Below are 14,727 nucleotides of genomic sequence, written 5' to 3' on the forward strand. Positions count from 1 at the left end.
CCATTTCACAGCAGTTTTTGGAAATTTAGAACGTGCCCATTTGTCCCAAGACGGTATGGCCAAATGAACCCGCAGCCTTATCTCCCATGCCACAGAGGCAGGACAAAAAGCCTGTACGAATTATGACCCCTCAGAGGAAGCCCACAATGAGAAATGGGTTTTAAAAAGATTGTCCCGCGCCTGGGAGCAGTCTGTACAAAACAAACCCGCAGTTAAGAAACCCGAGGAACAGCAGGCAGAAGCAGGGATCCAAGCGGTTAAAACGCACCAGAACCCCGCATGGGTGAACGAAGGCAGGAACAGCCCCACACAAAAGCTGCAGGAGTGTTACACTGTGGACAGTTAGGACACTTTGCACAAGAATGCAATGCCCCACGAAATCCACAGAGAGCACAGCAGGCAGGCACTCTGAATAAGAATAGGACAGAGCCCATACATAGTGTGAGCACCCATTCACACCAGACGGACCTGAACGGAACGGACTGACGGTGTTCGGGCTCCCCCAGTTGGGTCTGCGGCACCCTTTGGGATAGGTCCGGCCGACCAGTAGTTGCAGCAAAGATACGGGGGCAGCCCATCGAATTTCTCTGGGACACAGGAGGGTCCCGCACCACAATTAATTCCTCCACCATATTCCAGAAAGACACGTGGCCCACTACAGCCACAATCACCCTCAGCGGCTTTACAGGCCACTCACAGCAGGGACACATCACAGCCCCTATACCCATTCAAATCGGCAACATCACCACCAAGTACCCCATAGTCTTAGTCGACCTGCCCCACACAGCAGAACACATTTTGGGCATCGATTTTATGAATTCCCACAACCTGTCCTTTGATCCAGTCAACCAATGTGTTTGGAGAATGGTAAAATCCGCAAGAGCCCCCGCAACGCTCACAATAGGGGAATACGCAAACAAGGTTAGCGCAGTCGGCGAATTTTGGTTTGACCCGACCACAATTAGCACTGACAAGCAGGTTAGGTCAGTTCTGCAGAAGCACAGGACAGCATTCGCGACCCACAAATACGACTGTGGCCGGATGACTGGTTCCGTTCAAATCACAGGACCTGACCCTAGACCCCAAAAGCAATACGGATTTCCCCAAGAGGCAGAGGGAGAAATCGCAAAAGTGATTGACAGCTTATTAGAGCAGGGTGTACTCAGATCAGTAGCCTCCAGTAATAATGCCCCGATTTGGCCAGTGAGAAAGCCCGATGGATCATGGCGATTGACCATCGATTACTGGGAACTCAACAAAGTCACCCCTGCAGTGGCCCCCATGGTAGCCACAAGTCCCGAGACCATGCACAAACAGGGACTCAATTCCCGATTCTTTACGGTTTTGGACATCAGTAATGGATTCTGGTCCATTCCATTGGCAAAAGCGTGCCAATACAAATTTGCCTTCACTTTTAAAAATCAGCAGTACACGTGGACATGCCTTCCACAAGGATTCCACAACTCCCCCTCCATTTTCCACCGACAGCTGGCAAATGGATTATCAAATTTTATCGCCCCGAATGTCTGGTCCAGTATGTGGACGACCTATTCCTGCAGACAGACACCAAGGCAGAGCACATCGAGCTTCTGGCCGAACTCCTGGAAATTGGTTGTAAAGTAAACCCAAAAAAGGCCCAGATTCTGGAAAACAAGGTGATATATTTGGGTACAATTATCACGCACGGTAAACGCGAGATCGAACACAAAAGAATTGACTCGATCGCCAAATTGCACCTTCCACAGATTGTTTCAGCCCTCCGGTCGTTTTTAGGACTGGTTGGCTACTGCCAAAACCACATTGACGGTTTCACCAGCAAGGCAGCACCCTTCTCGGAACTCCTAAAGAAAGGAGCCCCTTGGGAATGGCTTCCGCAGCATACGGATGCTGTGGATGCTTTGAAAAGAGCCTTCATTGCAGCCCCCGCACTACAGGTTCCAGACCCGCTTTCGCCCTACGCTATAGAGATAGCCAGCACAGACCGCACCCTTTCGGCCGTGCTCCTCCAGGAACGGCACGAACAATTAAGACCCGTGGCTTACGCCTCCAGACTTTGGGATCCTGTGGAACAGGGATTTTCGGCCTGTGAAAGGCACCTGCTCACAGTTTTCTGGGCAGTTCAGTATTTTTCCTACATAACCGGACTAAACCCCATCACAATCCTCACAGAACACACCCCCACCCAACGTTTACTTGACGACTCAAATACGGTACAGTTAGTCAGATTAGAGCAGCCAGATGGACCCTTCTTTTGCAGGGACGGGACATCACTGTTAAAAGGACCAAGACCCACACTTTCCTAGCCGACAACCTTCACTACGCAGGCACCCCCCATGAATGTGAAATCATCTCACCGCACCACAACACAGGCCCCTTTATTGCGAAAACACCCCCCAGAATGATAGGTAGTTCACCCCAGAGCCCCCAGCACACAGACACGTGCGAACCTTTAAGAATATATGTGGATGGATCTTCCACTATATTAGAAGGGAAGCGCATTACAGGATGCGGCATTTATGTTGAGGACGCGCAGGGACGCGCCCTAAAAGAAATATCACTAAAGCTACCAGGCCACTTTGGCGCACAGGCGGCAGAACTAGCAGCCATGGCGTACATTGTGGATCACCCAGATTCCTTCCCCAGCCCAGCAGACATGTACTCGGACAGCCTCTATGTCTGCAATAGCCTTACAGAATTCCTACCCCTGTGGAAAGCAAGAGGATTTGTTTCCGCAGACGGAAAACCCCTCCCTTCAGCCCCATTGCTCCGCCACGTTTTAGAAAAAGCACAGAACAGGACATTCGGAATCGTTAAAGTTCGCAGTCACCACCGTTCCTCCCCCCCTGGAAATGTAAAGGCCGACGCACTGGCAAAAGCAGGTTCCAGACACGTATAATTTTGGACACCCCCCGAAAGCGCACCAGTGAATGCAGTTCAGGTCTCGCAGAAGAAATATCGAGGATTTAGTGCAGGCCCAGAAGCAGGATAACAATCTCAGGGAGATTTTGAAAAGAAAATTTACGGCACCTTACGATAGATTTAAAAATGCACTGACCACACATGACAGTGTGGTGTTAAAAGACACCCTTTATGTGGTTCCTGAACAGGACAGGAATCAGCTCATTTGTTTGTTCCATGACAGTCATGGACATCAGGGAATTGATCCCACTACAGCCCACCTCAGGCAGCTCTGTTGGTGGCCAAGTTTAAAAGAAGACGTAATGCACTACGTTGAGAATTGCCTTATCTGTGCCCAGAACAATCCGGACAGATACGCAAAGAAAGCTCAACTTAGCCACACCCGCCCCGTTAATGGCCCCTGGACTAACCTCCAGATTGATTTTATGGGACCATTGCCCCCTTGCAGGAATGGTTACAAATACGTATTAGTCGTCATAGACACTTTTACGAAATGGGTGGAGGCATTCCCATCCAGAACACGGCAAAGACCATCGCAAAGATCTTAACCCACCACATCTTTACGAGATGGGGACTCCCCCGCAGCATTGAATCCGACCAAGGTTCCCATTTTACGGGACGTGTCATGAAGAACGTCCTCACGATATTTGGCATTACCCAAAAATTCCACATCGCATACCACCCCCAGTCAAGTGGTATCGTGGAGCGCATGAATCAGACCCTAAAATCAACCCTCAGAAAAATGGTCCAACAGAATAACACCACTTGGGATTCAGTCCTCCCTGTTGCGCTGATGTTTTTGAGAAATACTGTCTCAACATCCACAGGTTACACCCCACACACTCTCATGACCGGACGCCCCATGAAAGGCACAGAATTTTTATTAGGATTGGACTTGACCAGCCCCGAAGTGACGGCCCTCACACACGAGAACGCAGTCAAGCAATTAATCGAAAATGTAAAAACGGCTCAGCTGGCAGCCACAGTAAGATTAGGCACACGGAAGAAACAGAGCAAGGCCTGTTTTGACAAGACAGTGCATGCGACTGAGTATGAGGTAGGACAGCAGGTCATGCTCTCAATTTACAACCTCAGCACATTCCTGTCACCAAAGTATTCGGGTCCGTACTCCATTGCGGACAAAGTAAGCCCCTCAGTCTATAAAATTAAGTACCCCAACGGAAAGACTGCGTAGTTCCATATCAACCAGCTTAAGGCATATGGCCCACAGTCCAACCACGCACATCACGTCATGCTCGACGCAACAGATCGCGCCCCGCCCACAGCCAACGTATCCCTACCCTCCCCCAACACGCAAACCACATCCACGGACTCGCCCTCGACTCCACCCCCGACCTCTAGACTCCGCCCCGGAACGCACACAGACGGCAGCAGCAGTGACAGTGACTCAGACAATAGCCACAACATGCCTCCCGACTATCCCCAGGCAACAGGACCCACACCCAGTGAATCTGACCACGATTTGAGTGATCCCTTCCTCATCACATTCCTCAACAAACCCCACCAAAGACCACCGCCCTACGATGACGATTCCGTCCCCACAGAACTAGACACCACCTTTTGGCACCGCGACAACACATACAGGCTCGTCCGGAATGACGAGATGGACCCCAAATCGCACCATGCAGCCCTACCAGCCCTTATACATTCGAGAGTATGGCATCCGGGAGAAGATGACGACTCTGAGTCTGACTCCCAAAACGAGAACCCCTTAGGGACCCTGTTCGCAACCGATAACTGAGGTGTCCAGATGATGTTTTAAAAAGGAACCGCTTGGGAGAAAACGGTGTCCTTTCTGATGAAACCTGCAGCATGTTGTTTAATGTTGTTTGTTACTGTTAGTGTTAAATGTTGTACGTAAGATCGGAAAATTTTTCCACGGCCACCCGCCATATTTTTCGGCAGAAACCTTTGAGAATGTGCCAGCACACTCATCGGCCGAAACCGCTGAGAGCTTGCCAAACCTCCCGTTCATAACTGCTCTTCTGGTTCAAAGATAGAACCAATAAGGCAACCCCCACGATGGCTACATTTTTGCCCGTTCTTGTCCGTTGCTCAGGCAGTGGAGAAACGGCATTGGTCTCCGCCCTACCTGAGGACCCCCCTCTGGTCAGCTACGCTCGGGTAGAGCACACACTGCATTGGTCGCCGTCCTACCCGGGGATTCCATCCAATTCTTACCCGTCACGGCCCATACGCACCTCATTTCGGCACTTTTGGTTCAAAAAGTTTTGTTTTGTTTTCAGGCAACCCTTAGGTTGCCATCCCTATGCTATTTACATCCTCAAACATTTGGATGGTAAATCGCACAGCCTGTGAGACGGCTCGCACTGTTTCAGTATTTTTAAGTGTGTCTTGTCCTCAATATTCGTTTTTTTAAAAAAAGAGGGAGTCACACATGGTGACAAATTGTAACGGGAGAATTGGCACAAAAGGACAAACATGCTAACGCAGGAGGTATTAACCAAGATAGTAACAGACACTATGCCTGATCCCACAGAACCCCAGAAGCTCCAGGAAAAGAGACGAAACGGAAAGGAAGAGAAAAAAAGAGAAAGAAGAAAACAACAATGAAGACGGCATACGTGTTTTTCGTCATAATGTGTACCCGGTTGCGCGCGAACGCAAACCCCCTGACCCCAACCCCCCCAGCCGTCAATGATTCACTTCCCCATAGCACCCAGAGCCCAGTAACAGGCAACACCACACCATCATGGTGTGATAAGCTCATAACGTGGTACTCCCTTTCCTACGTAGTCGAATCCCTATTAGTGTTGGCGATATTCTGCAGCATCGTGCAGACTATCCGCATGAGGAAATGGCGAAGGAGAGCCTACCGCGCTAGCACCCCGATATACAGAATGAGATCCCCTATTTTCGGTTTTCACCAGGCCCCCAAACCCCTCGATCTATAATAAAGGACATTCGTTTGCGTTCTTCTGTAAATAAAGAAATGGAAAGATTGTACAACCCTGTGTTTGACTGCCAAGCCAGGAAAAATGCAAATTCTGCTATTATTTTGTATTGTTTAGGAAGTTAATATGACTGAATGTTTAGTGAGTGTAGTTTATTGAGGACAGTTAGAGGTACCGTTTTTTTAAATTTTGTAATGCATGTCCCTGTTTTGACACAGCGCCACTTAGAATGTTAGTTAAAATTTTTCTTGCATAGCTATGGTCAGTGTAGAGGCCATAGAAGAGTGCTCGCCGGGTCAGGGAATGAAGACAAAGCAGTTATGTGATCCTTCACGCTTCGCGTTAGGATCACAAGGAGGGGTGTAGCCACCTGAGTTGGCCACTTTCCGACTTAAAATGGAGAACCGCAAAGGCTGAAGGGAAATTCAGCCAACACAGACAAAGACTAGCAAATATAGAAATAATGTGTATTGAAACCTGTAAGAAACCAGACAGCACTGAACCCAGCAGCCACCTGCATAGTAATACAGCAGCCACCTGCACAGTAATGAGCGATTCCAGGGCAAAATGGCAACAGTTAAGGTGAATAAAGCCAAGCCAGACTCCTCGGCGCCAGCAGGAGCCAAGACAAAGGAAGGCCAACGGACATTTAGGGACCGCCCAACGATCAGGGAACAACTCCAGCATTGGAGAAATCGATCCAAGTGATCGGAAAGTAGTCCAATCACTTGGAACCAGGTACGGGGTCCGCCCTGAAGGGCGGGAAGCCCTTGGGGACTATAAAGTAAAGCCCCCAAGTTCAAATCGTCCTTCTTTGGCAGGGTCACTCAGCAACTTGAACCAACCCTTGACAATGACCTGCCTCGCTGCCTCCAACCAAGTAAGTCTCAAGTCAACGCTCGCTACGAGATAGGCGCTCCTTGCTACCAGTCCATACCAGCTTTTGAATCCTGCAGACTCAGGACCTGGACGAAAGGCCATTTGTTCCCCTGACCTGGTGGGCCAGTCCGAAGCTAAGTATAGGCCTTTTAGTGATAGATAGCCTAGTAAGTAGTTTTATGCATGAGTAGTGATTTACTGTGTATAATAAATGTGCTTTGATTTGAATCTTACTAATTGGTGTGTTGAGTTATTGATCATTACTTGAACTTGAACCTCGTGGCGGTATCATAAAGATACCTGGCGACTCTAGAGCAAAGATGAAACAAACAGAGCAAATTACGATTTAAGAGCCAACCAAAAGTTAGCAACAGTAGGCTTACATTAACACTGCAATGAGGTTACTGTGACAAGCCCCTAGTCACCACACTACGGCACCTGTTCGGGTACACAGAGGGAGAATTCAGAATATCCAATTCACCTAAAAGCCCGTCTTTCGGAACTTGTGGGAGGAAACTGGAGCACCCGGAGGAAACCCACACAGACACAGGGAGAACGTGCAGACTGCGCACAGACAGTGACCCAAGCCGAGAATCGAACCTGGTTCCCTGGAGCGGTGAAGCAACAGTGCTACCCACTGTGTTACTGTGCCGCCCAACTGACTAATCCCAGTAAAGATTTCAATTCTGTGGTGCTTCTTGGAGCTGGCCCTTCCTTGATGCCCTCGCCTCATCCTCCACTATATGTAGCCCAAATAGGACATTTTTCTCCTTGGGAAACACATTTTTCCTTCATAGATGTACCCCTGTTTTTGAACATCGCCACAAGACCTCTTGTTTACCAGGTGGTCTCGGTCTGAAGACTCCGTGACTAGAATGTCATCCACGTATGCTGGCCCTTTAGGTAGCCCTTAGAGTCTGTTCTCCATGACCCATTGGAATATGACACAAGCTGAATGAGACCCTGATGGGCAAGTAAATGTACTCATGTAGGCCCTCGTGTGTGTTGATCGTAACGCAATTATGGGAAGGCTCATCATATTTGAGTTGAACATAGGCATGGGTCATACATAACTTAGTGAACATCTGGCCGCCTGATAGCTTGGCATATTGGTCTTCTATCCGCAGCATGAGGTATCTATCCAGTTTGGAAACCTAATTGACCATGAACTTATAATTCCCGCAGAGACAGACCGAGTTGTCCTGCTTAAGGGCGGGGACAACAGCTGTTGCCCATTCTGCAAATTGCATAGACGTGATGATACTTAGATTTTCCAGGCACCCACGTTCAGTCTCTACCGTCTCCAACAGGGAATATGGAACCGGTGTTGCTCTGAAATATTTAGGCGTTCAATCAGGTTCAACGTAAATTTGGCTCTCGCTCCTTTTATTTTCCCAAGGCCCTCCTAGAAGACTTCAGGGTATTTGCTGATGACTTCACACAGCAGTCTTCCCACACCCAGCCTGAAAATCTCCAACCTGATCCGCTGGAGCCAATCTCTCCCCATAAGATTTGGTCCCTGTCCCCGCACAGCAATGAGTGGAAGCCGGGCTGAGTGCTCCCTGTAGTTTACCAGTGTCGTGGTGCCCTTAATCCGCAAAGGTTCCCCCATGTAGGTGGCCATTCAAGTCTTCTAAACTCAAGGGTTGGATACCAGTTTGGAGGTGATCAAATGGCCTGCTCTCCGATGACAGATAGCAACCCCCATTTACCAGCAGTTCTGTCATTATTGGAGCGGCATTGGTTGTAATGATATGGTTTAGTTGCATTGCCTCTGCTTCTGGGAGTGGGGATACCTGCATGGTATGGGCCTGTGCTGACCGTGGCTTCTTCTCTGCACAGCACGCATTTCGCCTATTCCTATAGCGTTTTCTTGGCTATGCCCTTTTATATAGTGTTTATAATAATCCCTCGTCTGACATATGCAAACTTCTTTCGCGGATTCCCTAGCATGTCATCATATTTCCTTGACTGCCGGGGGACCCAAGCTGAGCTCTGTTTTTGTAATTCACTATTTACACATGTACCTTAAGTTGAGGTATGGACACTTTTACATGAGGTCCTTCCCCCTAACCAGAGGACATTGCAGTCTGATGCCCCTTGTAGCTCCTGAGCCCATTTTTCTGCGTTCTCCAGGGATAGGGCTATCTGAATGGTTTCTTCTAGGTCCCGATTGGGCTCTGCCAGTGACTTTTCTTTGTCACATTGTTTATTCCGCACATCAACCTGTCTCGCAACATCTCGGTCTGGGATGCACCAAATTCACAATATTCTGTCAGTTTCCTCAATCTGGTCAAAGATTCAGTGACAGGTTCCCTTGTGGTTCTCCATGTCGTGTTAAAGTGCTATCTCTGGAGGATGTTTTAGGGCTTTGGGTCATAATGATTTTGCATTAGGTGTATGAGCTCGTGATACGTTTTTGAGTGGGGGGCATCTGGGTAGGCCAAGCTTTTCATCAAGCTGAATGTCGGGGCCAGCATGCTGTCAGCAGAATCACTTTCTGCTTCTCATCTCCCACAATTCTATCAGCCCGGAAGAAGTAACACATGTGCTCCGTGTATTGGGCCTAGTCTTCTCCGCTAACGTCATAGGGTTCAAGTTTACCTAAGAGAGGCATTTTGTTTCTTGCCGGAGAAGTCATGCATATTCAACTATGAAGGTTGCTCGGAAAAACCTGTCTTTACTCCTTGTCGCCAAAGTAATAATTTTGTCAAGTCAGTCTTCCAACAACAAATTGCTTTATCGCAGCATTGAAAAAGGCCATTACCACAGCTTAAACCATTGCTTCCGAGCCTACGGATATATGGAGATGCCATTCTGGGATGGAACAGCCGTTTTAACTCCCACCATACATCTCCCATTGGACGAGCTACTGCCCACTTAATACGGGAATTCATATTCTATGAAGCCCACGGGGCAATCTATTGATGATAACCCATGTCCTTCTTGGCCACCATAGCAGGAGCACAGGTTCAAAGCAGGAAAAGAGAACTTCAGGATTGACAGCAGGAATTTTGGGTGTAGCGAGTGATCAACAATTGCAAATGAGCTGAAACGACTAAGGAAACAACTAAGGAAACAACGAGACAACAAAGGCATGAATGTAGGATTGTTCTAAATCTAGATAGGTAAATTCAGATGGGCCAAATGGCCTTCTTCATCCAGGCGCAACTGCATATGGCCCACACAGTGATCACAGAATCAATGTTTTTTTCCCATACAGGATGGTACCTGTCATTTCCTTGATCCTGTCCTCATCTGCAGTGTGACCATTTTGGATACAGCCGAGAGCAAACTTTCTTGTGTTTCTGCAAAAAGTGGCTAACTTGCTGCAGAACTTAAGCACAAGGGATAAACGGATGAGGCTTGCGTGGGATGGACAATCCTGCACTCTGAATCAAAAAGGATCAACAAGGCTCTGGGACACGAGCCAAAGAAGGGGAAACAGAGGAGACTGTAAAGGCTGTATACCATTCTTCCAATAGTCACAGAAAGTGCAGTCTCCTCAGGTTGTGACCTACTGCAGTATGTGCAGCAGAACTGAACACATTCGGGATGCAACCTCACAGGTTTAGTGTGGGCCTCAGAGTGGATTTCGGCTCTTCACAGGCACATGGAGGCTCCGTCACATTTGAAGATCCAAACTGCCGCCATGCAGGGAGTCTCACTCAGGTTTTGGTCCCATATCAGGCACAATAACTCTGACTTCCAATTCGAGTTTCTAGCAACATTGTAAGTGAAGCCTCAGCATTCAGTGAAAGATAGAGTGTAAATGTATTCTTGTATTCATAAACCATTAACTCATAATTCCGCTCAGCAGATGGATGGTTTCAGTGTATTTCTGTCTATGTTTTCTGATTCTTTGACATACAAATTTAACTGGACTGACCCACTTCCCAACTCACCGCAGAAACCATACAAAATTCCACTTTGTGACATATGTAAACATTTGGTTCACAAAAAGATGCTTAATTAGTTTAGCAACTTCTCTTGTTTATGTGGCTGTGGCGGGAGGGGGGTGGGAGCTTCCTCAGGAGCCAATTTGCCACGAGTGACAGTGAGAAGCGGCATTAAATACTTTGCCAGCGCCCAATGTACTTTCTGCCATTTTTGCCACAGCAACACTCCAGAACAGTTTGTTGTCCAACGAATTGGCTGCTCAGGCTTAAGGCGGCATTTTGTAATGTTGCCAGTTCGTTTGTTCTCGACTCCGCCAGATGTTACCTGTGCTTCGAGCCAGGCTATTTTATAAAGGGCTCCTTCAGAATCTGTCACAGCCAATCTCCGCTGAACCTTTGCGGGCAGTTTTCCTGGCATAAGTGAAAATGTGTCACAAAGGTACACAGTCCCAGCCAGGAGATCGGTGATTGCTATAAAGGTACAACTCCAAGAAGAAATTAAATTCCTCGACATGGTTCAGCTGCATAACCCGTTCATCTAAAATATGAAGTAGTTGAAGTGAAGAACATGGAGGCATTTAAGGGGGAGTTAGGAAATACATAAGTGAGGAAGGCTTAGCAAGCTTCAGACCTAGATGAAATATACTGGGAGAAAACTCTTGTGGAATGTAAAAACAAGCATAGATTGGTTGGGCCGATATTTCTGCGCTGTAAGTACAATTCTTTTTTCTTTTTTTTAAATTCAAAGTATCCAATTCATTTTTTTTTCCAAATTAAGGGGTAATTTAGCATGGCCAATCCACCTACCCTGCACAACTTTTGGGTTGTGGGGGTGAGACCTACGCAGACACGGGAGAATGTGCAAACTCCACACGGACATTGACCTGAGTCCAGGATCGAACCAGGGTCCTCGGCGTCGTGAGGCAGTAGTGCTAACCACTGCGCCACCGTGCCGCCCTGCTGCAATCATAATATAATATGAAGCTGAGAGATGCACAAGCAGAAACAAGAGAAAGCACAGAATACATGAATTCAGTGTGACGGTAAGTCAGTCTGAAACCACCCCAGCCGGAATGGGGATCAAACAACGTGCCGTTGGCATCAATCTGATCCGCAGCGGCAGTCTAGCCAACCACAGACCCAAGGAGTCCGAGTTGCTGTGGCAACATACATATTTACATGCTTGTTTTTAAAAACTTTAGAGTACCCAATTCGTATTTTCCAATCAAGGGACAATTTAGCCTGGCCAATCCACCTACCTTGCACATCTTTGGGTTGTGGTGGTGAGACCCACGCAAACACGGGGAGAATGAGTGATCCAGGGCCGGGATCAAACCTTGGGACCTCGGCGTTGTGAGGCAACAGTGCTAACCACTCTACCACCGTGCTGCCCTACATTTACATGCTTGTTGACACTGATGGTAGCGGCTCCAATTTCTTTCCATCGCATGGCTAACTAAGAATCTCTAACGCTATTACCACCGACAAGTGAAGAATGCTGAAAGGATTTCCAAGTTGATACTCATCCTGTTTGGCCACATTACTAACATACCTTCCCTTAGCCGTCAAGTCCTGGGGTGGGGCTCGAAACCAGAGCTTCTGGCTCAGAGGCAGGGATGCTACCCGCTGCGCAACAAGATGGATGGCCAATTCCTGGCACGTCAGAATAATAAAGTCCGTTTGTTTCAATTTACTTGCAAATCTGGAGAAGTGAGAAACTGCAACACATGAGCAACAATAACTGGCATGTCTCATACCAATTGGGCTGCAGATTACTTTCATGCAGAGTTACAAACCACACGTAAAATTGAAATTCCTTTTTGACTCTGCTCAAAGCTACAATTTGAACGACAGTAAATTATACTCCATCAGTGGTTAACCAGAATGATAACTTATGGTATAACATAATCTGACATCATGTTCTGAATGGGTTAATTTAACAATGGTGTTTAATTCTAATTATAAATGGCTAAGAAGTTTGAATGCTCTCAACTGAGATGGTCGTGTGGTATTAGAGTGTTTCCCACGGAATGCCTCAATGGGGTATTTACACTTGTCAGTAAAACATGGTTTTCATACCTCCGGCTTGCCTTTAAACAATGTCTGCAGCTCAGGAGACTCACATCTCTCTTGCTTTCAAGGGCTGACTATGAAATTATGGCATTTCCAGCAAGCCTCAACCTTACTTCACTGTACTCTACCTGAATATCCTTCTGTAGCTTTCTCCCTCATGCTTAACTTCCATTCCCTGAAATGCACCTTTGATATTCGCCTCATTTTCTCCTTATGGTAACAGGCTCCACATTCTAACCACTTTCTGGGCAGATAAATACATTTCTCATGAATTCTTTGTTGAATGTTTTACATGACTTCTGTATCGCTAGTTTTGGACTTTCCCACGAGGGGAAACATTGGGTGGGATTTTCCAGCTCTTCCCGCCGGCGGGATCTTCCAGTTCCACCAAAGAAGGTGACCCCCCCACCCCTCCATGGTGGGATAGGCGAGCCATGCAAACCATCGCAGATATTGGGGGGACCAGAAGATCCGGTCAGCCGCCAATGGAGAACCACCAACAGTAAACACGCCGCGCGGGCGGTGGGGTGGGGGGGGGGGGGGATTTACCACGTCAAACCCCTTCACATTATTAAAGAGCTCCATAGCTCCATGAGGCCACCTCTTTACCCAGCAGTTCAATATTTTCTGATATGCTATCTCTCAGTTCTGGCATCATGCTTCTTTACTTCACCTTGGCCACTGCCCCCATGACCATTAAGTAATATGGCAATAAATCAGAGCTAGTGAATGCCAGAATGAGAACTACCAGAGCCAAGGCCCTTTCCGCAGGTTTTTGCCTGCCCATGTCTTCTTTAATTACCCATGTTCACTGACAAACTTCACGGAACTTCGTCCATAACATTCCTATAATCAATTTAAAACTGAAACTTAGAATCACAGAACGGTTACAGCGCATATGAGGCCATTCAGCCCATCGTCTTTGTACCGGTCCTCTTCAAGAACAATTCAGCTACACCCACATCCCTCGCCTTTCCCCGTAGCCCTGCAATCCGTTTTTTAGTCATAATGCTCATGTGGAAAGCCGGTGCGGCCAAGCGCCTCCGTCTGCTCCAGAAGACTTCTGTGGTTCTTCAATCGCTTTTGCGAGCCATGATTGAATCTGTCTCCACCACACTCTCAGTAGGTGCATTCCAGATCCGAGCTACTCAACGTTGCTGGTGCTAATATTATACTCTGACACTATAGCCAACTATCTGACCTTAAAACACTGAAAAACAAAATATAACCAATGATCCTAACCAGTCAACCTAAAAAAAGTAATCACCAACCTTGAAACCAACCAAACTATGACCCTTCTTTATGGGGATCACTGAATTCAAGAGAAGTGCAGTCACTGACCCAGTTAATTGAACCAAATTACTGAATTCCACCAAAATATAATCACCCTTTAAGTATAGCATCGTTTATTATGATAGGGTTTTACTGAACCACAACGGATCCAGTTTTTCTTTTACCTTGACGTACAGCTTTTGATTTAAGTTCTTGATTGGAACCACAAAGGTTTCATCCCATCGAGGGTTTAGGTTTTTGTACATGATCTTGCTCTTGTACAGTGTTTTGCCAGCCAGCTTGAACTTGACGTAGGGATCACTTGTACCTATAAAACAAAATGAATGAAATGGATAACTGACCCCGTGACAATTTCTTGAGATATCCTGAGCGAGTAATCAATATTATAAGCAATCATTCCTAGATGTTGAAGCCATGCATGGAAACAATCTCCATTTTAAACTGATAACATTTCAGGATGAAAGTCCCTTTGTTACCGGAAGAATTTAATCCACTAAAGTTGTATTGAACTCCTTACTAATTTTAATTCATTTTTACTTCAAAGGCAGAATTACAACAGATTCCAAAATGCTAGAGCTCCTGTGCAGAACTGAAATCCTTCCCCCCTGACACGTTTGATGCTGAGGTGGGAGGGGGAGCGGAATTAATCAACTGGGAGTGTGGCAGGTGGAGACCTCGCTGCCTTCCAAGACCCACCTCGATCTAAATTTATGGCTGAAAGGCCATCT

At 47.2% G+C, this 14,727-nt stretch overlaps 1 protein-coding gene across 1 annotated transcript in view; it reads right to left on the reverse strand.

The window, feature by feature from the left end:
• Nucleotides 1-14,727, reverse strand: part of LOC140386398 (multiple C2 and transmembrane domain-containing protein 2-like) — a 606,972-nt gene that overhangs the window by 311,745 nt on the left and 280,500 nt on the right. Inside the window, exon 5 of the mRNA XM_072468698.1 lies at nucleotides 14,164-14,306. Within this exon, the coding sequence (XP_072324799.1) occupies nucleotides 14,164-14,306 (143 nt within the window). The remainder of the gene's footprint in view (nucleotides 1-14,163; nucleotides 14,307-14,727) is intronic.

Source organism: Scyliorhinus torazame, chromosome 12 (genome assembly GCF_047496885.1).
Source record: "Scyliorhinus torazame isolate Kashiwa2021f chromosome 12, sScyTor2.1, whole genome shotgun sequence".
Classification (NCBI taxonomy): Eukaryota; Metazoa; Chordata; class Chondrichthyes; order Carcharhiniformes; family Scyliorhinidae; genus Scyliorhinus; species Scyliorhinus torazame.